The 24,292-nt window shown below is 39.9% G+C and overlaps 3 protein-coding genes across 5 annotated transcripts; 2 read left to right on the top strand and 1 right to left on the bottom strand.

The window, feature by feature from the left end:
- Nucleotides 1-1,259: 1,259 nt before the first annotated feature.
- Nucleotides 1,260-2,837, top strand: LOC145468497 (uncharacterized). Its single transcript, XM_081452235.1, has one exon. It carries the CDS (start codon nt 1,512-1,514, stop codon nt 2,379-2,381), a length of 870 nt encoding a protein of 289 aa, XP_081308361.1. The 5' UTR covers nt 1,260-1,511; the 3' UTR covers nt 2,382-2,837.
- A 947-nt stretch (nt 2,838-3,784) lies between these two features.
- Nucleotides 3,785-7,118, bottom strand: LOC145467777 (dynein light chain Tctex-type 5-B-like). The gene has a single exon (XM_081451367.1). The coding sequence runs from the start codon at nt 6,744-6,746 to the stop codon at nt 6,099-6,101; it is 648 nt and encodes a 215-aa protein (XP_081307493.1). The 5' UTR covers nt 6,747-7,118; the 3' UTR covers nt 3,785-6,098.
- Nucleotides 7,119-9,802: 2,684 nt separating this feature from the next.
- On the top strand, nt 9,803-22,248 carry LOC145467523 (uncharacterized). 3 transcript variants are annotated; one of them, XM_081451068.1, is made up of 4 exons: nt 9,803-10,350; nt 12,393-12,463; nt 13,425-13,523; nt 14,388-22,248. In XM_081451068.1, the coding sequence occupies exon 4, from the start codon at nt 14,447-14,449 to the stop codon at nt 17,669-17,671; it is 3,225 nt and encodes a 1,074-aa protein (XP_081307194.1). In that variant the 5' UTR covers nt 9,803-10,350; nt 12,393-12,463; nt 13,425-13,523; nt 14,388-14,446; the 3' UTR covers nt 17,672-22,248. The 3 variants fall into 3 exon arrangements, with proteins under 3 accessions (XP_081307194.1, XP_081307196.1, XP_081307195.1); XM_081451070.1 differs by having other exon boundaries at nt 9,803-12,463; nt 14,388-17,667; nt 19,166-22,248; XM_081451069.1 differs by lacking the exon at nt 13,425-13,523 and having other exon boundaries at nt 9,803-12,463.
- Nucleotides 22,249-24,292: the final 2,044 nt, after the last annotated feature.

Genomic DNA, 24,292 nt, shown 5'->3' with positions numbered 1-24,292 from the left:
TATCTTTATTCCGCGCGCCGAGTGTATGTATTGGATAGCCAATTTTAAGGAAAAATAAGGTCATAAATGAACGAGTTAAGACGGCCGTAATGGAACAATTACCATCTTCTCAAGAGACCAGTCTTTCTGTAAATGTGCTAATCCAATGACATCATGACTGTCGTCTCCCCAGATTCCCAACGGCATGATTAGGGCCGCGGGTGAGAGGTATGGAAACAAAACTGTTGTAAGGCATCTCTTTTTCCGATTTAGAGGATTTATTATCAAATGTATTTCACTAACAAAGGGGCTTTTTAATGCGAACATCTAGTCAGGCCAAGAAATTGCAAATGACCTTTTAAATGAAGGAATAAGAGCTTGAAAAAAAACTAAACTGAAATAAAATGAAATTCTGTTAATACAGTCGAACCTCCAAGAACAGCCACCGTTCTACAACCGGGCCACTTTTTTTGGTCCCGGAAGACAGTCAATACATTCACTCTTTTTGTAACCTCTCTATAACGGCCACCTCTCCACAACGGGAACGGCCACTAAAACACGTCCCGACTGTTAAAATAACCTCTGGACAACGGCCACATGTTAATCAATGACTGACGAATAGTGTATACTCTGAGTGTATACCAAAACCCCATTTGTTTACCGTAAGAGGTTACCAATCTTGATCCCCAGCACGCGTCGTTGGTCTCTATATCTGTTTTATGGATATAGTTTGTCTGTGTGACGCAGGAGTGACGTATTTAATTGGTAAAATAAGAGTTTTTTTTTTTGAGAAAAGATATGTTGCACCCTAGCCAGCGTAGCAAGCGTTTCTATGGGGTTCGGGAGCAAAGAATTACAGCGCGAAAAATGGAGCGACCATTTTCCGCGGGGACAAAACACCGAAAATCCCTTTCCTCGGTCTTTCTTTGCTTCCAAACCCCACGGAAACGCTTGCTACGTAGGCTAGTTGCACCCCTGAAAGAAAACCGGTGTCATGTTACACCCCTACCCACAACGGCCACTTTCTTCTGTCCACAAGGTGACCGTTGTGGATAGGTTCGACTGTAGAGACGAAACATGATCGTTTTAATTAGAGGTGTAGTCCTGTACAGCCATCATTCAGTGCCTGTTGTCGTGTACTTGACAACCTCAACACTTTTTTTAGAAAGACAAAAGGAAGCTCTCGTTTAGTAATCCAGTGTATTTACCTCGGCTTGAAGTACTGTCGTTATAGGCCCAATCAAAGGAACTGCTGGGGTTCCTAAGTTTGACCCTGGGGTTGATCCACAAACAAACGCAAATCTCGTTAATGCGTCGTCTTGACCAAAATAATGAATTAAACAAGAAAATTAAGCAGCTTACAGAGGGAGTTGACAACGGTCTATTAACGCTCAACAAACCGTCAACAAAACAAAATTCCATCAGAAAGTTTTCCAGTGAGTGTTAAGGGTCGTTTGAGAGTGATTTACAGAATACCAGAAATTGAAACTACCAGTTGACTGGGAGCTCGTGCAATACGGTTTTTTGTCAGAATGTCTTTTCATACAATAACGGATATGGGGCCTCCAAGAATTTACTCTGTGGTAGCAGCGCGAAGCGCGGCTCTGAAGATTAAGCAACTCTCGTCGACTCTTTTTACGGAACGAAGAAAAAGACAAGACAAAGGAGATTTTGCTGTAACGTTCTCCGACGATCCAACAAACCCACTGGAAACGATGAAACCACCCAGACAAGAAGAACAACATGGAATACGGCGATCTGTAGCAATAACCCCAACGTTTTCGCGCGGTTCTGTTGAACAGTCCGTTCAGAAATCAGAGTCGCATAACAGCAACCGTTCAGAGCCGGGGGAAGTAAATCGAAGAAGACGATCAGTTGCGACTTTCTCCAGCGGGTTTAGTGATCCCCTCGTAGATTCAGAGTTGGAAAACGCGTCTCAAGTGTCTAGAAAAGGAGATGAAAGCCCCAGACATCGAAGAAGACGGCATACGACAGTAGCGCGGCCTCCTACAACTATTGCCGTCGGATACGAACGTCCCCCAGAACCAGGGTTATATAATACCTACCGCCTAGAGCCAGTCAGGAAATTTGAGCATTGGAAAGTTACAGAGATCATTAAAAAAACCTTCGAGGAGCACTTGATGGGGGAAAACTACGATCAAGATGTTTGCCATCACATGAGTAAAATCCTGGCAGACTTGATTAAGGAACAGGTTAAATCTCTGCAATTTTCCAGGTATAAAATAATCAGTGTTGTTTCCATTGGCCAGAGGCGAGGTCAGAGTGTTACGATGGCGAGCCGTTCTGTTTGGGATCCAAGGTTTGATACATATGCTCAGTATTCCTTTGAGAGAGAAGATATATTTGCTATTGGTATCGTATATGGTGTATACTTCGAGTAACTGAATTTGAAATGGGTGATGCAGCCCCTCAGGTACATGCACTTAGCTATAGACCTTTGCTTAAGACCTCGCCTAAACTTTGATGTTCTAAATTACTGTGACCTTGTTGCTACTAAGGTATTCAGCTGATACCATGTCATGGACGTTAGAGATAATTAACGGCTAGTCAGATAAACACAGTATTGTCGCCTAAAACATTATGATATTAGCTCTTAGTATCATAATAAAATCAATTGTATCTTTTAGAACGTAAGTTTTTTTGCCTCATCTGACTCAAATACCTTTTAGAACAAACATAAGTTAATGACTTTTAGCTAGGAAAATCAAGTGAACTTTTTCATTTGATAGTAACGAGAAGATTTATACAATTATTTCAAAGATAAAAGACGGCTAAGTTGTCACGTTGTTATAAAGGATTAATTTGTAAAGCACATTAGCACCATTTTGATTAAAACCAGTTCAGCACCTTATTACATTAAAGGATGAAGTCTTTTGTTTTGTTGTCAACAGTACACTGTAATCCTGTCTCGTTTTGCAGAACACAATCTGAGCAGAGTAATTTTATTAATGTTGTTGACAGAGTGACTTTGAATAGATTAACATGGCTCGGTAAGTTTGATTCAATGATCTCTGGAGTTTGAAAAGTTTAACCCCTTGCCTCACAATTACTCTCTTAGGCGCCTTATGGGAACTAATATGACGTCGTTTACTGTGACGACACACCAGACTAAAGATGTATAAACTATTAGCATGCCTTCTCGTCCCTTTCTCAGCTTGTCAGTTGACAATTTTTTTTTTCCACAAGAGAACCCAAATGTATCAGGCTGTTATATTTAACCAGGAAAACTGATAATTTGTAGTGTTTCAGCCAAGAGGATTGATTCAGTTAGTCAGTAATCTTTTAAGGATTGCATAAATTGAAACTTGCAAAATCGACTGAGTGGAAAAAATTTGAGTTAAACATATAGCTCTCCTGGCAAATGTGTTATATTGGAAATTGTTGAGTTTTTCAATTTTATACGGTTCGTCCTTTACTGACCAGCAGAAAAGCGACGCAGTAATCTCAAAATAATAAAAAACCCTTAACGTAGTCATGATTGATGACGCATTCCATCGATGAGCGAACGCATGTTGTTGCTGACAATAAAAAAGACATGGGAGGCATGACTCTTTGATAGAACTAAACGATAATGTTGGCGTTTACTACTAATCCAAAGGTTTAAGATCCGGCTTAAAAATGTTCAAATGTTCAAATGTTGTTGTTTAGAGTGGACAATGCGCTTTGCTACACCTAGCTAGTTCTCAGGCATGCCAGTTAAACCAAAGAGAAAGAAATACTTATATTTAAACTCATGGAACATTGTAATTCGCACAACATGTTGCATGCGTTTGATCACTCTCAGTTGCAGTACGTCAGATGTTGCTGGATCATTTTGTTGTGCAACAGTTTTAAGAGGTTAACATTATTGCACCAGATCTTGCGCAGTGCTATCCAGTTTTTAATGCAATACCATAAACTGACGCCCTGGGCTTACACGACTTCGTAAGGGGCTTTGGATGGGCTTATAAGTGTTATACTGACGAAGGGGCTTATAACCGGAGTAAAAGAACCGTTTCGAAACGAACTATAGCTGCATATGTTGAGCGAAATAGGTTTTAACATCATAATAAAACGAATTCAAAACAAGGAACAAGGAAAGGTTCATAACCGGGAAGGCTTATAATTGGATGTATTTTTAGGTTTACGGGAAGGTTAACCTTTAACCGGGGAGATTTTTAAGCCGGGGAGAGGGGGATTTAGAGGTAGTTTACGGTAATCAGGGTGGCATAACGTAGTGGGGCATGCAACAATGCGCAAGAATGTTGTAATATGCTAAGTTGAATTGTACAGTCCGCATGGCTCGGCCTTTAACTAACACGCTGCCAGCAGGATTTCAGTTTCGATGATTAATGGTCAATTTCCTATTAGCTACTTCTTGTTAAACTTGCTAACTGGCGCATAGTCTCGATCAATATCGTAAAAGCTTATGCAAAATGCTCCAGGGGTTCTAAATATCATTTATAATGATAATAAGGACCTATTACCCGAGAGTAGTCCACGGTCTTGCTGTGCTGACCTCGCCATCGTTCGGTCAATACCGTAAAGACTGAACGTTCGAGGTTAATAAGTAGTTTATCGAATGGCAATTGTTTCCTTAAAGATGATTCAGGCGGGAATGGTTAAACGTCCGGGTTCGGTTCACAATTTTAAAATTCTTCTCGCTTCAATAGCTTTCAATGGATATCTGTTCCATCTTTTTTGTCCCAAGCGCTCAACATTATTTAACCAGATGATTTTCATATTCCGTCCAAAAATTCGTTCATTTTGAAAATGGAAGGCAAAACTGAAATTTTGCGATTTGATTTTGAGAGAATGAAATATTATCCTAGTGGAATCTAAGGGCCACAAATCGGTCGAAGTCGCATGTTACAAATTAAACTTCGTTTTAACGTGGAATATAATAATTCACTCTCAGAGCGTTTGTTGCCACTCATTTTTTTTTTCAGCTGGTGCACTTTCGTTAAAACCGTAACATTTTCCAGTTATCTTTTGGTCCTTTTTTAGTAGGGCCATAAACAATAACTCGAGATGCCCGTGAGCAACTACGGCAAAATCCCGCCTTTCCAGTGGCCAATCAGAGCGCGCACTATATCAGCTACAAACATCAGCCATATAATAAACAATGGTTATTGCCTGACATATTCATTTCTTGTGAAATATTTATTTTGGGATTACGCCCATCCATACATTATTCACACGACCGGTTAGCCTTTAGGCTTTTGGCTTAAATTGAATTGAAACATTTTGATGATTACCTTGTCCACTGTACCAGTTTTTTGTTTTTGTTTTTTGTTTTTTATTGCACACTAACACTCCCAAAAAGAGAGCATAGGCTAACAAGCAATCGTTAACAAATAACTTTGACTACGAAAAAAATATTTCTGAGTATTTCTCTCACGCTAATATTATCACACTTCGATGTAATTGTTCAACTCATCGAAATGAACTGACCCTGACAACGCCAGGCTTAACACATGTTTGTTTACAGATTAGAAATAATATTGTCTTTTAATACGTTCGTGATCAATAACAACGTATCGACAAAGGTGTTAAGTTGCCGACGTGGATAAAACCCGTAACCTTGTTTAATAATTCTTTTGAACGCCCGCACAGTGATTATACAGTAATTATCACAGACTTCGCCCTGCTGTGAGCGGCCATTGTCGAACAATTATCTTCCTGTAACTATACAAGCTAAAGATGTTTATTCTCGCTTTAATAACACATGGCTAGCAATATAAAAACCATAAGCAAGCGAATAATAAAAGCATTTTAAAAAAATGTCAGGTTAAGGTTGAATTTCACAATCTTCTTACCAAGATCGAGTTACTTCACTTTGAACTGTTTTGCTGGTTCCCAAGGTGACGGATGGAACGGTAGATTCTCTCGACTCCGTATGATTCATTTGTGGGAAAAAGTGGATGAAAGTGCAATGAGAAGTTTACAATAGATCGATGTTTGTGTTTGAGGTCAATCGTTGTAGTGAAAGAAGACGAATTCTCAAAACAACTCATCAGATAACAGTGTTGAATTTCCTGATAACAGATAGTACAGCACCGATTGCAAAACACCGGGTGTTTTTCCAGGGTGTTTATCTCCAAACCATGGCTCTTTTGTTACTCGTAATAAACGCCATATACAGTTCCTACAGCAAAGAAGTGTTCTTCTTCAAAGCAAGCGGTAACATACGTATCAAACTGATCATTCCACAAACAGCGACTCGCTATCCTCAGTCCTTGCCTCTCCTTGGATCCTATAGTAACCAGGCAAACCACTTTGTATCGCTCAATATTTAGCTGTTTAACGTTTTCCAACACGCGAGCGCTCAGCAATTTGGCAACAAACGGAGAGTGATTAGCGCTATACGTGTGTGAAGCTAACGTCTCCAAAGCCTCTTTGATCACTGCTCGGACCTTTCCTTCAGGAAAACGAATTTTTGGCTCCATACGGTATGTATTCTCGAAGCATCGTTTTTTGTCATCTTTCACGGTTGTTTCTGCCGGCTTCTTCCAACTGCTGAAATACGACGCGCCTGAAATTCGTCTTGCGCCAGGGACAGAAATGTTTCGTGAGGCACCATCTTGGGAGTATTTGCGCTCGCTCCTCACACTCTCCACCGAAAGACGACGTTGTCTGCTTTGGGAACTGTCCACTGACACTCGACGCAGATTTTCGTTTCTCCCTTGTCCGCTTTCATCCGACAGAGTTCGGCTGTAGCGGCGTGCCTGACTTTGTCGCCTTACCTGAGGACTGCTTTCGTTCATTTTAACAAGCTTTGCGTGGTCCGTCAATGCTAATCAGCGAACCTTAACTGTTTCTCTGTTTGACACGGAACGATTACCTTATTTAAATTGGTCCACTCGCAAACTGTTAACGCTTAACGAAGCAATTACTTCGCAATGATAATCCTGTAACTATTGTTCTCATGTCGCATGGATGGCGGAAGTCACGACTTTTTATTTACGCTCTATTGAATAAGTCACGCTATTTATAAATTTATGACCTGTGTTTCGTAACATTCGGAGATTGGAACCCTAAATAAAGCATATCACATTGATTGGCCCAAATCTTCCAGATTATGGGAACATGTGTTGCCCTCTTTTGACCTTATAATGCGAGTGGACGCGCTGTCCGCCTAGAATATTCTTTGCAGCAGCGAGAATTTATATAAAAATCGTTTTACATTTTCATATGATACTGTCAGGTCCTGTCAGTCTTCTCATAAATTTGGTTACTTTCACCAGAAAACAACTTTCAAAAGCAAAGAGGATTTGCCGAACAGAAACCGAATTTATACCTTAATATCGATCAATACATGTAGTCTACGAGTTGCAGCTAAGACAACTGAGTTGCCTTGAGTCATCTTTTTACACAGTGTAATCGCTTAAGTTGACCCTCAAAATCATTTTCTATAATAGTTAAATCGCTTTCCGAGAACTATATGATCCGCTCCTAAGAGAGTCTCTGGTAATTCGTCTCAATAAGGCTTGACCATTGGCTTATGAAATTTCATTACATGGCTCGTCCCCAATCCCGCACCCTGTCCCGCAGAACTACAATTCCCAAATTTTTAAGAGCTGTTATTACAGTTGAGCCCTGTTTAAAAACGCATACAAACGAGGCGAAAGGGTCGATACAAAGCAAAATTGACCCTTTCGCCTCGTTTGTATATCAAACCGTTGATAAGTGTAATAACAGCTATTGCTTAGTCTTGTTTTAATCTTATGTTCGAAATTCTCTCAACTTTCCCCTTTGATTTTATTGACCTCGATGAAAATGCTTCGAAAACTCTCACCGAGAGAGTCGAGAATGACAAGCTAAGTTGGCTTTAACTGAAGTTTATCATCACTTTTGCAATTTTTTTATGTGAAGATTGTCAAGAGGTCTATTAACAGTCTGAGTGAAACTGTTAATTTCTAAGGGCCTCTTCATGTGAGCCAGGTAACCGGGCTGGCTCGGTTACCGGGACGAATTTTTTGGTCTGTTCATATGGGAAATTTCGGCCCGGTCGGCCGAGATGAAATTCGAGAAACAAAGCCAAAATGGTGAAACATAAATTTGTATCTTTCGCGACTGTCGTAGCTTTGTGGACTCTTGTAGCTTTACTAATAAGGTTAATTCGCATGCTTCTGAAGTGGAAATACATACACGGCAAACATTATGCCATTTTGGCCGCTATGTTGTGAAAGCTAAGCTATTTTGTCAAAAAAGTTTCGTCTCGGTCACCCAGGCTGTAGTTTTCATATGGGAAAATTTTCATCCCGGTCACCAAGATCTCGGTAACCGGCCAGCACGTCCTCTCATAAGAACACGCCCTTAATAGACAGGTAAATTAAAGCCACACCGAATTTTCAGTCGTTTCATAATTGCCAGGGGTAGGCAATATATTCCCCCGAAAAGAGCAAAGAAAACCAAGCCAGCTGAGAAATAAGTGGGAAAACGCTTAATAAATTAGTTTAGATATTTGCGACTGTATTCTCCTATTGTACTGGTTCGTCGATGGGGTTAACAGATGTATTCTGTAAAATAGCATAAGACTAGGAAACGAACGGGGGAAGGGTTTGAAATATTACAAATCCATATTTGGTCATATTTAAATTACATTAGCATTGTCAGTTTTAATTCGTTCAAAACGTGGTATACGGCCATTGAAATAATGTAGATTATATTAATAAGCGTTGTTTGTCTTGCATTTTTGTAAAACTTCAAGAAGCCCTGAGGGACCCTAGAGCCTTGCCTGAGAGGTTTTCTCTGGGTTTCCAGCGGCCAGGGTAAAGGGAGGGGGAAACGATCTTGTCATGGTCAGGGAAAGCTACAATGGAAGACAGTGGGACAGTTGCAAGAATCCTTTCAAATTGGCGCGTTTTACTCTCCCGTCATTATTATGACCCTATGCAACTTCCTCCTGTTCTGTATATCTTTTCTTAGTCTTTTGTAGTATCTTGATGAAATTTGCTTTTTCATTTGGCCGTTAAGTTTGGTTGTAAAGTATACGCGTTTGATGGGTGGAATTCTAGTCTATTACATGAGCGATATATAGCTGTTTCGAAAAAGGTTGTCGGAAAAAGCACAAAAGTGCACGCGACAATCCAGAAAGGTAATCTGGGTATCGGGTGATCAATAAATATTAATAAGTCAAATAAATAAATAGATATGTGAATACATCAAATCCACGATGCCTCGTCCGCACAGATTTCTCTAAAATGCCGAAGTCAGGAAACTGGGAACTTAAAACTACCCATAATACCTTACATGACTGTCGCGTGCACTTTTGTGCTATTTTCCGACAACCTTTCTCGAAACGGCTGTATATAGTACCAAGCGTTATGCACTGATCAGCGGATGTACAAAATGGCTGACAGGAATCGAAGGGGCGAAGGATGGAAAAAGTTAAATCAGCCTCACTCCTACAGCTCTGAAATTCGCAATTTGCCAATTTTCCGAGTTGAAATGGTCTCAGTTGCTAATTAACAATGACGAAGAGAAAAGCATAAAATTAATGGTGGTTAAATTGTAGATTTTTTTTCTTTCGTGATTGTCTAAGCCACGAGTAGGTTAAAATGAATGCAACAAGTTTCAAGATTATTTACGTTTGCGACAAAAAAGATTGAAAACAACAAGAAATTAGAACACCCAACTAAGATGCGCATTTAGTATGCAGTACCTGTTGGCGCTGACCCAGACAAACCCGTGAAATGAAAACTCAAAGTTTTCAAACAAACTTTCATTTTAATTCACAAATTAAATTGTTTGGCTATTGTAGCACTGTTTGTTCACACAAGCTTAACTTATGAAGAAGTGCAACGCTCTGCGCGTCAGTTCGAACTCCGTTCCTCGTGCAAACAAAAGGCAAATGAGGTATTGTCGAAAGAGAGAAGAGCTTTGACCCTTTTATATAGTCAACTTTGTGTTTATCAAGGTATTTTTAGAAACAAAAAAACAAGAAACAGTCTCCATTTTAGACGCACCTTACCTGACCACAAGATAGTGAAGGATGTATGGATGTTTAATTGTTGCCGTTACCGTCACAATTACCATGACCTTTAGCTATTACTGTTTTTCTTCTCCTCCTCCTCATCCTCGTTCTCCTCCTCCTTCTTCTTCTTGTATTTTTCAAGGATTTATTTTTAAGGGAGTCAATCCTACGTAGGGCTAACCTCTGGCAGTTTCTTTTATGACGTTCATATAAATATTAAATCCTATGTTAATAACTTCCGCTACAATCATCCATGCACGATGCATGACTACTGCCACGTTATTGTGGCGTACTGAATTACGCTTCTCTAAGAAACAATTTCCCTGTTTGTCTTAGGTTCGAGTTCTTACTTCTACAGACCACTGTTTTGCCTCAAGGAGAAGGAGTAAGGGGTAAGTGATGCACTGAAGGCATTAAAGTGCGGTTAACGCACTGTCGTTCCCTGATAGTATAGTAGTTAGATGCAAATTCGATAATTTCGAACCATGATCATGCATGATAACAACTGTCTGCTGTTTCTAACTTTATGCAGACATCTCTGAATCTGTCATTTAAGTCCACCAACATCACTTAATTAATCCATCTTTCCTCCTTGTACTTTATAATATTACATTATAATCATCGGCTGTAAAAGTAAGGCTTTGGAAAACACGTTTGGGATTTTTTAATCGAGTTTCCACTGCATGCAAAACTGTTTGTCGCGAAATTTCTAGATCTTATCTGGAGGGTGTTTCTGTGAGCTTGCCTGATCTGACTCCAAATAAGAACGTTTCGGCCAATTTTAATACATTAACTCTACATTTCATATTAAATAAAAGCCTTGTTGTCCTAGCGACACGATCATAAGATCTAACCAGTCATTTCTTTGGAAGTGGAAACGAAAGCAAGCAAAAGCACCGAAGTGCGCACACTGGAACGGTCTTGATTAAAATCAGCATATACTTGATCGAATGTTAAGACAAGGATTACTTTGCGATTGATGTTAAAGAACTGGTGGAAAACCTAAGTCTATTTGTTTTAGTCATTGCTAGCTAGGATGGGAATGGAACAATTTCTAAAGCAGCGACGTTCGACGATGAAATTCAGACAATAGAGAGTGAGACAAGTTTAAATTAAAATTCAAAAGGGCAGCAAATTACATACAGATATTGAGTCAGACGTTTTTGTAACAACCTTTTGTTTTCTTAGAATCTATCTTCAGAGGCATTTCCAGAATCATCGGTTTTGCCATGTTGTTGTGTTATGTCTCAGAAAATAGATTTTTTACTTACTATTTCCCATCTTTGTAACGCTCTGTTGTTTTAATACTAAGTGTTTCATTTTCAATAGTCTTAGTGCCAACCCAGCCAAGGTTAGAGTTTTCCAAACCCCTCTATCAGCTTGACAAAAAACCCGCCTGGTGATGTATTTGAAATAAGGGGTTAATTTGATAGCTAAATGCCGATTGCGAAAGTAGCTCATAAAATGCATTAGTTTCTGAGAAGACCGCTCACATTCCACCAGTTGATACGCTCTTATGAGTATCAGACAGTGCAACCGACAATGCTCTAAGGCCCAGTTCAGACGTCGTGCTTCTGCCGTGCCGAACTAAATTGCAATTTGGTTCAACTGTAGCACGGCAAGAAATCAACTCTGATTCAGACGTCGTGCCAGATTCGAATCAAATTCAGGGTTTACTGAAGCCTCGTAACAATTTTCCTCCTAACTCCCCGAGGGAACGCAATCTGGCCAAGACACATTAACATAATTTATGAATTTAGTTTGGCGCGACAGAAGCACGACGTTTGAATCCCTGTCGTGCAAGAGTCGTGTAGCACGGCAGAGCTTGTCAAACTTAATTGCTTGCCGATCTTAATTCAAAAGTTTGGTTCAGACGCCGTGCTTCTGCTGTGCGTTTGTTGATCTTAATTCCTGAATTTAGTTCGGTACGGCAGAAGCAAGAGTCTGAATTGGGCATAAGAATCATTTGATTTCTTCAGAGCTTTGATGAGTGGTAAAATGGTAATGAGATAATTTCACAAATAATCAGTAACACTACTCACCCGTAGCACGTAGCTTACGTCTTTGTTCTTACCACGTTTTGACGTCATCCGTGTGTTATCAGATTACACATGCACGGCCAAATGGAATATCTTTCTCTTATACATTGCTTTTTTGAAAAAAATTTTCGGCTTATAACATCATCCGTGCGTCTGTACTTTAATCGCAAATTCCTCTAAACCAATCAAAACGCGAGATTTACGCCAACCATTGTATAACAAGTATTTTTCTGGGTTATTGTCTAGGATAACAAAAACGATGATAATGTCATCAAGTTTGTTAATTTCCATGTTACTTATATTTTGTCATTAACAGAAAAAATAGTTTCCTCGTGATCTCCGCCAAAGGTGCATAAAATGAAGAAAAACCTAATTTCATTTTATATACCTTCTAGGTATTTTCAGTACTCCCTCGAGACAATGTCTGAACCAAATGGACAGACCTGCGTTTGATGGTTGTCAAGATGTAAGTACTATGAACTCAAAATCTACATCTATTTCGTTGGTCAAACGTATCCAACCTCTCTAAATTTTGTTTGACCGAGCAATTGATGTCCTTGACTGGTTTCCGAGAGAATTTTACCCTGCTAGCAGAGGTTTCTTTCTGGCAAGTCGTTTAGCATGTACAAAGTCGTTCGCGTCCCTTGCATTTCGCGTAGTCGTAGATCACGTGATAAACAGGTTAAAAACGGTTCAAACGAGTTTGTCAACTCATGCGCATCTATTTTTACTGATTTGCTGTGCAAAAATGAGCCTGCGTGAAGTCGAAAGGTGGCTGCCAAAGGTCTTTCTCGTTTATGTCTCAACGAAGCAGTCCAGAAGGCTTTAAGAGCTCTTGAGAATTGTACGATCGAGTCTCTAACTCCTTATCATTCGAAAACGTTATATTCTGTTTTGAATGGTGTACTTTGTACACGAAAAAACGGTTGCGGCATCGTGTCAGGAGAGATTTACGTCATAATCTCTACAGTAACTTGGTTACGATCTAGCGCATGCTCAACGAGAAATGTAAGCGGCTCGTGGCAGAGGTTTCTCTCAGAGAAGTAAACAAGCCGACTACGCGAAATAGAAGAGACGCGAACGACTTCGTACATGCTAAAAGCCTTGCCAGAAAGAAACCTTTGCTAGCAGGGTAAAAGAATTTAAACTTAGGAGAGCAAAACATCTTATCCATCAAAACAAAACCTTTGAAATATCGAATTGCAGCGCTGTATAACTTGCAAGGCGTCTTATGATCTGTCTGTTATTAAATGTGTGAAGGATAATTTTCTGGCGGATATATGAGGACGTGTAGGGCACATTTCTGATACAACTCTCCCGTTTCTGTAACTCCATTTGTTAAAGGCTCTAACATTTAGCCAGAACCGTTACCCTGCATTAATACCACTAGATAGCATGACATTCTTCTTCTTTGTTGGTTTCCTCAGCAAGTCACTCACCCACCATTTATTTTCATGCGGGGCTTCATCATCTCTACAGCGTTTACCTAAAAAGTCAAATACAAGTTTGGGACGTGGTCAGCGAAAGTAAGTAATTTTCAGTGCCAGTACTCCGACCGTTATGTTGGTAACAGTTATCCGTAAAATCGCGCTCAATATCGCCTGATTCTTAGTCGCCGAGGTGGCGAAAATCATGCACGCGACATTCCTCAAAATAAAGTGGGATAATTGCCTTTATATTCAACACATTGATAATAAACCACAGTTCGCTGGAACTATGTGATATGTGCGGTATATAAATAAATTACCATTACCATTACCAACGCGTTTATTCCAAAAAAGTGGAATTAAAAGCCTTGGCGCGCTTTTTCACCCACTTGTTAATGTGGGACAAAGTCTCTTTTAATAAACTCTTACTGACATCAATTCATTGAATGGACCCCTTAGAAAGTCTCAGATGAGTACCATAATGACTTTTTCAAAAGGATAACCCTATCCCCCTCCCCACCCCTCCTCTACTGGATTTGGTTTTTGCCGCGTCTGGAGACACCAATTCACTCAGACGCACTGGTCTGAGCTTTCAATCTATCCATAACTAATCGTGTAACAAGCCCGGTAGTCAGTGTACAATGAGAGCTACGACGAATTTTCGTTGAAAACAATCACACAAATCAACGGGCTGTCCAACCCTTCCCACGCTGGTTTAAGAGCTGGCGATCTTAATTACACATGGTCTTTTACCTCCGTCATTGTCTTGACGGTCTTTTCAATAGAGAAAGAATTAATGTCATCATTCAGCGAAGGGTAAGTAACACATTGATCTTGACTGAAAACAGTAATTAGTGATAAAACTATTTTATAGTTCGAGAAAACGAACCGGCCTTATAGAGAATGCGAATAAACCTAAATGTGATTAGATGACTGAGATTCTCAAACTTTCTTTTCCTTTAGGCAAGTACTTAGCTTGGAGTAACGAGGTACATTTGACATCATTTTAAAGTTCCGCGGAGATGGTGGATAAAACCCCAGACGAGATAGCGAACCATTTAAGAAACCTTAGCATTGCCAAGGAATTGGGTGATAAGGTTGGTGAGGGACAGGTCTATTGCCATCTGGGTGAAGCATTTTACAGGATTAAAGATTTCAAAAAGTCTCTTGAGTACTTCCTCAAGGGTTTAAGCGTTGTCAAAGAGATTGGAGACAGGTCTTGGGAAGGCAGAATTTATGGAGGTCTGGGGCACGCCTTATACCGAATGGGTAATTTTAAACAAGCCGTAAATAACCACACCAAAGATCTTTGTATAGCCAAAGAAATGAAGGACAGGGCTGCAGAGGGAAGAGCTTATGGCAATCTGGGAAATGCACATGACAAACTAAACAATTTTGATCAAGCCATAGAATCTCACAAACTAGCTCTTAGTATTGCCCAGGAAGTGGGGGACAAATCTGAAGAGGGAAATGCCTACGGAAATCTGGGCGTTGTGTATAATCGTCTGGGTAATCTTAAACAAGCCATAGAGTACCATATGAAACACCTTAGTTTTGCTAAAGAACTGGAGGACAGGGTTGGAGAGAGAAAAGCTTATGGGAACCTGGAAAATGGTTATAGAGGTCTGGGTAATTTTGAAAAAGCTTCAGAGTATTACATCAAAAGAATCAAAATTTCCAAAGAGATGGGGGACGATTCACGGGTGGGAGATGGGGCTTGGGGAGGAAATAGCAACGAAGATCTAGTTTTAGGTGTTGCTTTTTACAAAGAAGGTGATTTCAAACAAGCTATAGAGCACCTCACAAAACATCTATGTGTTGTCAAGCAACTGGGGGACAGGCCTCGAGAGGGAGACACCTGTGGAATTCTGGGTAATGTTTACCACAAGCTGGGTAATTTTAAGCAGGCCATCGCGTACCAAGATCAAGCTCTTAGTATTGCCAAAGCAATGGGTGATAAGACCAAAGAAAGTACGGCCTATAGTGGTCTCGGCAATGCTTATCATAGTCTGGGTAGTTTTCAACAAGCAATAGAGTACCATTCAAAAGATCTTAGAATTTCCAAAGACGTGGGGGACAGAGGAGGGGAGGGAACTGCCTATGGGAATTTGGGCATTGCTTATTACTGTCTGGGTGATTTTAAACAAGCAGCAGAATATCACAAACAACAATTAAGTATTGCCAAAGAAGTAGGAGATAGGGCTAGGGAAGGATTCGCTTTTGGAAATCTGGGCAATGCTTATGAAAGGCTGGGGTTTTACAAGCAAGCCATAGAGTGCCATAATCAGTGTCTTAATATCGCGAAAGAATTGGGGGATAGAGCTCGGGAGGGAGGTGCCTATGGTAATCTTAGCATTTGTTATCATAGTCTAGGTGATTCTAAACAAGCCATGGAGTATGCCGAAAAACATCTTCGTATTGCAGAAGTAATGGGAGACAACAATGGGAAAAAAAATGCTGAAGCAAATCTCGGAAATGCTTATTACCAACTAGGCGATTTTAAACAAGCTATAAAGCATTACAAACAAACCCTCAGTCTCGCAAAAGAATTGGGTGACAAGGCTGGAGAGGGAACGGCGTATGGAAGCATAGGAAATGCTTATGAAGGCCTACGTAATTTCAAACAAGCTATAGAGTATCTCATGAAACATGTTAGTATTGCCAAAGAGTTAGGAGACAGGGCTGGGGAGGGACGTACCTACTGTAACCTAGGCAACGCTTACCATAATCTAGGTAATCTTGAAAAAGCCATAGAGTACCACAGTCTAGACCTGGCTATTGCCAAAGAACTTGGCGACAAAGCTGGAGAGGGAATTGCATGCTATTCACTAGGCCTTGATTTCGATAAGAAGGGTTCTTTTAGTGAGGCTAAGGCATATTATCAATCGAGCATAAGGCTCTTTAACGACAGAAGAGCTCTTTTGGAGTCAGAAGATGACTGGAAGATCCATTTTCGTCATCGCTATCGAGATGCGTACACTGCTCTGTGGAGAACTCTTCTCAAGAATGGAGAGACTGACAAGGCTTTGTGTGCTGCTGAACAAGGACGAGCCCAGGCGCTGACGGATGCATTGAAGGAACAATATGGCATTGACGCACCCATATCTTTCAGTCCCAAAGAAACGATCTCATCTGTATTGCATGAGTCGTCAACACAAACAGTTTTCATAGCACTGGATCAGAACACGATCAATTATTGGTTTACGAGAAAAGGCACCGAGCTCCGATTTAAGCAAACGGTAATCGAAGATGGAAGTGCATCCCAGTTAATGGAAACTTTTTTAAAGGAGATTGGCGCAGGTGTTGATGTAAGATGCGAGAATCGTTCGTTGGATGTGCTGCTTCATGAGCCAACATCCACGAGAGTGCCCGTTTTTGCCGATCAAACACAGTCCGCTACCACGTCACTAAATTCTTTGCGCTCCTTGTTTCATGTAATTATTGGCCCAGTTGCAGACATGCTCCGAGATGATCAGCTAATCGTTGTCCCGGATGGTGCATTTTGCCTTGCTCCTTATTCTGCATTGACTGAGTCGGTCAGGATCACGACTGTTCCCTCACTAACAGCGTTAAAGCTAATCAGAGAGTCACCTAACGACTTCCACAGTAATACTGGGGCATTACTCGTAGGAGATCCTTCTGTGGATCAGATTCCCATGAAGTTAACACAGTTGCCTTACGCCAGAATGGAGGTCGAGATGATCGCGAAACTTCTAAACACCACACCTCTTACTGGAAGAGATGCAACAAAAAGTGAAGTACTGGAAAGAATTACCTCAGTCGCTTTGGTGCACATTGCAGCACACGGATGTCCGAAAACTGGAGAAATAGCCTTAGCTCCCAACGTCGAACGGGCATCACAAATCCCTGAGAAAGAAGATTTCATTTTAACAATGGCGGATGTGCAGGCCGCGCGTCTTAAAGCAAGACTCGTTGTGCTTAGCTGCTGTCACAGTGGTCGTGGAGAGGTGAAGTCTGAAGGTGTAGTCGGCATCGCTCGTGCTTTCCTATGTGCTGGTGCCCGGTCTGTTCTGGTGTCACTCTGGGCGATTGATGACGAAGCAACGTTGCTGTTCATGGAAAGTTTCTACAAACAACTAGCATATGGAAAAAGAGCCAGTTTGGCTCTTTACCAGGCCATGAAATCTCTTCGCGAGACGCAGCAGTTCAGCGCCGTTAAGTACTGGGGTCCGTTTGTGCTGATTGGTGATGACGTCACGCTTGAATGTGGAGAAAAAAAATGGTAAGTGAAGATTTCTTTGATCTTTGAACAGAAGGACATTTTCTTTTACTCACTACCTGACTGTAAGAAAGGTCTATGATCTGTTGAAAGGTTAATCTATCAGTAACCCTTCTATTGTTCAAGAAAACAAGAATGTTGTCAATTTCAAAGGAGGTTTGGAAGGCGTTACCGATATATGTGTCGTGGTTCAAATTTATACTTGGTTTGAATTTTTTTCTCCCTTTGTTTTTGGGTACGGTAATGTATGATAATGCATGATAATTAGTTTAAAACAAAGGGAGAAAAAACATTTAAACCAAGGATAAAATTGAAACACAACATATACACGGAAGTCAAAAGGTATCATATTGCTTTACATGGACAACCCCTGGTCTGGAGTTCAAGGGCAAGATTGTGGTTTCCTTTTGCATAGCCACAAATGTTCGCACAAGGCTTAAACCAGTTTCCCCGCGTCCCAGCGCTTGTACCTTGATGGATCAGTACTAGCACACTTGAAAAGCTGATACTATGGGAATGGTAACAAACAAATTCTCAATTATTGGTGAACAAGTTAAGTTATGATGTATTTTGTTGCAAAATTGGTTATCATAGGGACGATATCAGACCTGTCAGAAACACCCCTTATTTTGGTTCTAAGTGATCATAACTCAAAAATAAGCCCGGCGACCCTCATTTTATAAAATCGGACAACCATCAGCATGCCAGTTAAGATACAGATTTTTTTGTAACGGTTAAAAAGTTGTTATAGGAAATTTCGAGCCACTTTAAATTTTTCAAAATGTAACTGAGGCAGTTCAGAATCTGTTCCCACGTATTTTCATGTAATTACAGTTTGCAAAATGTTGGATCTCAATACCCTACAGTCCTTCTTCAACGATAAAAAATAGAAGTTACCAAGCTCAGCTCCGGCCTATTAAAATTAGGGGTGTTTCTAACAGGTTAAACTGTTGATGTAGTAACAGTATCATCAGGGGTCCAGATAATTTCATGTCATGGACTGCTTTCCGACGACTGGGCATTTGTTTGATATCACCAATATAGTAGGGACCCTTAGATTTTACTACGAATACGAGATTAAGGACGAGCACGACTTTTTAGTTCTTGTTCGCATAATCATTTCATACATCAATCCTGTTTCTAAACTCTCGTTATCAGTTATTAAGCAATAGTGAAGAACGAGGGTTCTGTGGAGATGACTGTCGTGAAGTTTGAAAGTTGTACTTGTCCCTGATCTCGTAGTTTGTGCTCAAATCCCCCAGTATCAAGTTTTAGTCAAATATTTTAACTGGGCTCCAATTTCCTGGTTTGCTGGCCTGTTTTGAAAATTCACAAAACTTCTCTCCACTTGTCATTTTTCTCTCCACTTATCATTCCATGTCCAGGAGATGCTTAACTGTAACTCAAGAAAAGTGTCTCCCAAGAAGCGTTTTTAATGTAGTCCATAAGAGTGAACGGTGGTGTCATAGTATGCCTGATTATTTTTGCATTTGTTTGGTAGAAATGGCGACGCCGAGACAAGAAAGAGGTACTCGCTCAGGGAGCTGACATGTCGACAATTTCGAGTTGTTTTAGTTTAACTATTACGGCTAATAGCGTCGGGTGTAATGATGTTACATCCAAAAAATTGTAAAAGTCATAAGCTTCATGTTTGCTTTGATTTCCAGAATTATATTAAGTTAATTTAATTATGATGATGATGCCGATGATCAGAAGTCATGGCCATGTTATCAGATAGAATGTTCCATGTACTTGTATTTGAAAAAAATCAGTTTAAAATCAAGTAGAGTTGATTTAATTTTTAGCGAGAGTTTTTAGTTAAGTCATAAAATATTTTTCTAGACGTTTCTAAGCAAGGTTATGAAGACAATTTTTTCAGTAGTGTCCCTCGCTTTAGAATTTGATACGTTTTAAAAAATAATTGATTAATTAAGTTGTAAAAAAAGTCCCATGTGGTGAAAAGAAAACTGCAGCTTAGATCTGCTTGAGACGAGCTAACACCCTAAAGTAACAGCAGTTTATCCATGGACCATTTTATTTTATAGCGAAGCGGAGCAAAGCAAAACAGACAAATCCTGCAAAACCATTTCCACATCGTATACATGGTGATGCTTTAAAAGAAATATCTTGCAAACTAGTCGGTGATAGGAATCGTTTTCGACTACAAATTTTGGTAGTCAAATATTGCACTCCTCCCCATTCCCTCCCTTCCCGCTCCTCATAATAAACACGAAATTAGAATGGTCCATCTGTTAAAGTACTATAATGTTTGTTTTTGAATAGGCTATGAGGATACTGATCACAGCCCAGTAGCTCGAGAGTGGATTTAATTCTACTTGACATTACTCCACTAATTTTGCCATTATAGCCAAGTTTTTTTGTTTTGTCGGGGCCATAATCGATGGCCACAGTTTTCAGCCATAAATTGGCTCTAATTTCGGACTCACTTAATCGTACTTTAAAAAATAAAATGGGCCCAGGTCTTTTAATTTGTAAAAGATGGTGGTGTATGCATGACCGGCCTAGTGTTCAATTAGCAAACTGGTGGAAGTGCCCTCCTGTTATCATTTGTTCTCTGTAACCGTTATGTATTGCCACCAGTCCAAATTTCGTCTACATTCCTCCCTCTCCTATCAAGAGAAAGAGTTTGTAATGTCTGTAATGAGGACGAACCAGTGGCACACTAGTATGGAGTAAACAGCCCAGTGTTGCATGTATAGTAAGTCTATCCTATTCAATTTTAGAGACCAAACATTTAAAAAAGACGACACACCGTTTAAATTTGTAAGACATGTTTCGGATACTCAGTATTCATCTTCAGTTAAAGGATGTTTACAAGTGAGTGACTTTATATAAAGTACTGTATAACAAATAGGTGTAAATTACAAAATGTAGAATAATAATACAAATCAGTGAAAAAAGTTACATAATACTTAAACGGTGTGTCGCCTTTTTTAAATGTTTGATTTCAATCTTACTGCTACAAAAATTTGGCAATTTTAGAAACATTTGAAATAAAACAATTTTTGTTATCTCTATGACGCAATATTGTCCTCATAAAAGTAGGTGGTTTTTCCCACAGGAAGACCTTCCATGCGCCGCGGAGACAATATTTTTAGCAAAGGGGTACTTCAGGCGAAGGACTGCAACCGGAAGTGAAAGTTTCGTATTCATGGGCAGTGGTTGTGTACAAATTTTCAGTAAATCGTCTTTATAAGAATAAACACACTTAGTAATACAAATGTGGTAGCGCTAAGGGAAGCAAAAAGAGAACAAACCCCACTTCCGGTTGCCGTCTGTCGCTCAAAAACGCCGGTGCGCAGGAAACAAGAAACTGTTTTGACTCTGAGGTTCCGCGAGTAGGATTAAGCAAGTACCACTTGGTCCGGTGCCCTCGGGAGTATTTGGCAAATTCTTCCGTCACCCCTAACCTTTCTTCTCCTTTGCTATTTCGTTTTCATATAATAACAGTGCTTTTCTCTATACTAATTAATACACGGCTGCAAGCAACCACGTTGTCCTTGGCAACGTTCTTGGAATTGATTGTTTTTGCTCTTCCTGAAGTGTTCCGATTATCGTGGCCAGAGAAAATTTATTTCAAAGATGATTAAGTTCGAAGGAGAGGGAAAATGGGGAGAGGACCACAAAGAGCCGATAAGGAAGCTCTTTCTTGTTTACAGTCGTGATGTGTCCTCCTTACCTTTCTTCATGTGCTACGTATGGTATTAATTACGGGAATTTCTTTCAAGACGAGATAATTATATTTTCGCTGACCATTTCTTCACTCCCACAAGTTACATGTTTATCATGAAGAGATGTTGTGAGCTGGTCATCGGGGTATGACTGAGCCCACAGCGGGGATCTCCCTTGGACTACGAGCAGTCTCTTTTCTTCTCCCAAATTCTTCTTTTAAGTTCTCTTCCAGCGGACACTTGAGTGGAGAAGCCGCGAGGATCGCTCTTACCTCTCTTTACCGTCTTCTTACAGTCAATACAATACAATACAAATTTTATTAGCACTTCCCATGGGACCTTTTCAGTGCTAATACGCAAACAGTACTACTAAATAAGTTACATTAAAATTAAAATGAAATAAATTAAAGTACCAAGTACCACTTCTCCCGACAAAGTTTTTTATTCACTGATCAGGTATATACAAGTTAAACGTACACTATATACAAAATGAAATGAATGAATAGTTCGAGGAGGTTTGGGAATGCAGTTGAAAGGGGCCTCGAAAGTGTTAAACGTATTTCAGGGTTGTGTGTAGACATGATTCCACGGTTACGATTAGCTCATAGTTAGGCAATGATGCAAGGATTTTAAAATGAAACGAAATGAGCCCATAAAGTTGACTTCTTGAGAAAAGGACCTGTGAATTTCTTGCACCTTTCCTCGTTCACGGCCGAATCGAATTTGAAAACCTTGGTAAATACATTACACTGAAATCATTAGGGGGCCAGTTACTGTCCAGGAAGTAATTGTTAACTCCGTGAATTCATTTGATGAATTTAAACGAAATTTGTAGGATCTAGTAAACCGTAAATGAAGTTTTTATAACGTTAACGGTGTTGTAAACCTCTCTTTTCGCCCGTCCATACTGGCATGACAAACCCCCGCGTTAACAATTTCCAACTTCAGAGAACGTTTTCTTAAAGCGAACCGATGGCGTTATAACATTAATACCTCAAATTGCTCCAAACCTCTCACAGAATCCAGATAAATATATAAAATTTCATATATGGCAATCATTTTCCAGAAAATCGACTTACTTATAGCGGTTTTCAATTGAGTGTCAAAAGTAATTTTCATTTGCTATGGTTTTTCTTTACTGACTTTGCTCTCTGATTAGTTAGAACCACCACTTTCTCAACCGGTGAGAGGCAAAACCAATCGTGACCTTTGCCATTAAATTACCATCTGGCCATGATAAGGAAAGATAAAAAGTACCGGTCGCTCCCCATGGAGTAAGCATCCCCTAAGTTATCCTATTTCAAAAACAAATGCCCTGCAGGCTTTTTTCCAGCATTTACAGTACAGTATTCAAACAAATGTTACAAAGTGAGGGGTTCCTGTGGACCATCTACGTGTATTGGGGTTTCCAGTCTATTTTACTTAACAAATCCAAGTTTGCTGATCTTGTTGTCTATATCGGCAAGGCCTTGCCGGTTGGGGGATTTTCTCACTTCTGTAAATGGAAGACATAACACATTAGAAAACAGTCCTAAGAAAATACGCGCGCTTATTGGTTAAAAATCGTGTTTCTATAACTCGATGGAAACATAGAACTAGCATGAGCTGTTGACGTAATGATGGCGCGAGCAAAGAGAATTTACACTTTGATAATCAAAGTTAACAAGCTGTTTTCCTTTTTTTCGACACGGTGTTTTCTAAAAGAAATAGAAAACATGTTCTCCGTGTTTCTATGGAGTTTCTATCGAGAAACACTCGTGAAAGTTATGGAGAACTCGAGAAAGCTGTTGAAACACTCGCCTGCGGCTTGTGTTCCTACAGCATTTCTCGTTCTCCCAAACTTTCTCTCGTGTTTCTATAACTCGATAGAAACACGATACATGTTTTATATTTCTTGATTAATATTCTCACAACTCTGTAAGCCATCTCTCCCAAACTCCCATATAAATTGAACATAATGTTAGCTTGAAATATATGTTATTCACCAGCCTAGGTCGGTCCGTATTGGGAAAAAACTGTACCCTCTGTCTTGAGTACCGCCCGAGGCCACAGGGCTCGGGCGGTACTCAAGACAGAAGGTACAGTTTTTCCCAATACGGACCGACCTAGGCTGGTGAACAAAATTTTTATTTTTTTCTAAAACACAACGAAAGGCGTGCAAAAGACCCAAAAATTTTAGGGCTGTAATCATGGCAAGATTCGCTAGAAACTGAACAATTACTAAAGAGTAGATATTGATGAAAACAGAGGTAATCCACTTTCTTCCTCCTAATGGTACGATTTCCACTCAAACTTCTTGTCCCTTTATACCAACTTGTCTTTCGTAGCATTTGGCAATTAGTTACAAGAAAATTGGGTCTGAGATATTTTGAAATTTTGATGAGTCAGTGTCAATTTAAGGCCCTTTTGTAAACACTTTTGCAAAAGTAGCTTTCGGCCGCGTCACTTTTGTAGGTCTTTAGTTTGCTTTGATAGTTTTTACCAATATTACATGAAGAAAATTGGGACCGTGAGTTTTCTATATTTTGCAAGTTAGTGCAGGCCTTTTTTGAATACCCTTGCAAAGGTAGCTTTGATAAATATGAAGGCACGAGCAAGTCTTTGACCAATGATTGGTTGACAAAGTGGTGCGGACTTTTTGAACCAATCATAGAGCACAGCTGGAAGCGAGACTAAAGTAAAGGCGAAATTACATCGTCGCGAAATCACTCCGCAAGAAATAGAAACGTAGAGTCTTGTTGACATTTTCGTTGAACTGTTGTTCATGTTAGAGCAGATAAGAAACGCTTACAATGATTTGTTTGGACTAGTATTTTTTTTTTTGTAAGACCTTCCAATGCCATTTTTAGTTTAATTTTATTTGTCAATAGAAGCCCTCATTTTCTTTTTTTACACTCCGAAAATATTTGTTTCGATAGAAATACACAATTAAAATG

Source organism: Orbicella franksi, chromosome 14 (genome assembly GCF_964199315.1).
Source record: "Orbicella franksi chromosome 14, jaOrbFran1.1, whole genome shotgun sequence".
Classification (NCBI taxonomy): domain Eukaryota; kingdom Metazoa; phylum Cnidaria; class Anthozoa; order Scleractinia; family Merulinidae; genus Orbicella; species Orbicella franksi.
The sequence above is the reverse complement of the archived record's forward strand: the minus strand, read 5'-3'. Positions and strand labels throughout refer to the sequence as shown.

What these genes read in the sequence shown, in the direction of transcription:
- LOC145468497 (XM_081452235.1), top strand. Translation starts at nt 1,512, where the DNA reads ATGTCTTTTCATACAATAACGGATATGGGGCCTCCAAGAATTTACTCT.
- LOC145467777 (XM_081451367.1), bottom strand. Translation starts at nt 6,746, where the DNA reads ATGAACGAAAGCAGTCCTCAGGTAAGGCGACAAAGTCAGGCACGCCGC.
- LOC145467523 (XM_081451068.1), top strand. Translation starts at nt 14,447, where the DNA reads ATGGTGGATAAAACCCCAGACGAGATAGCGAACCATTTAAGAAACCTT.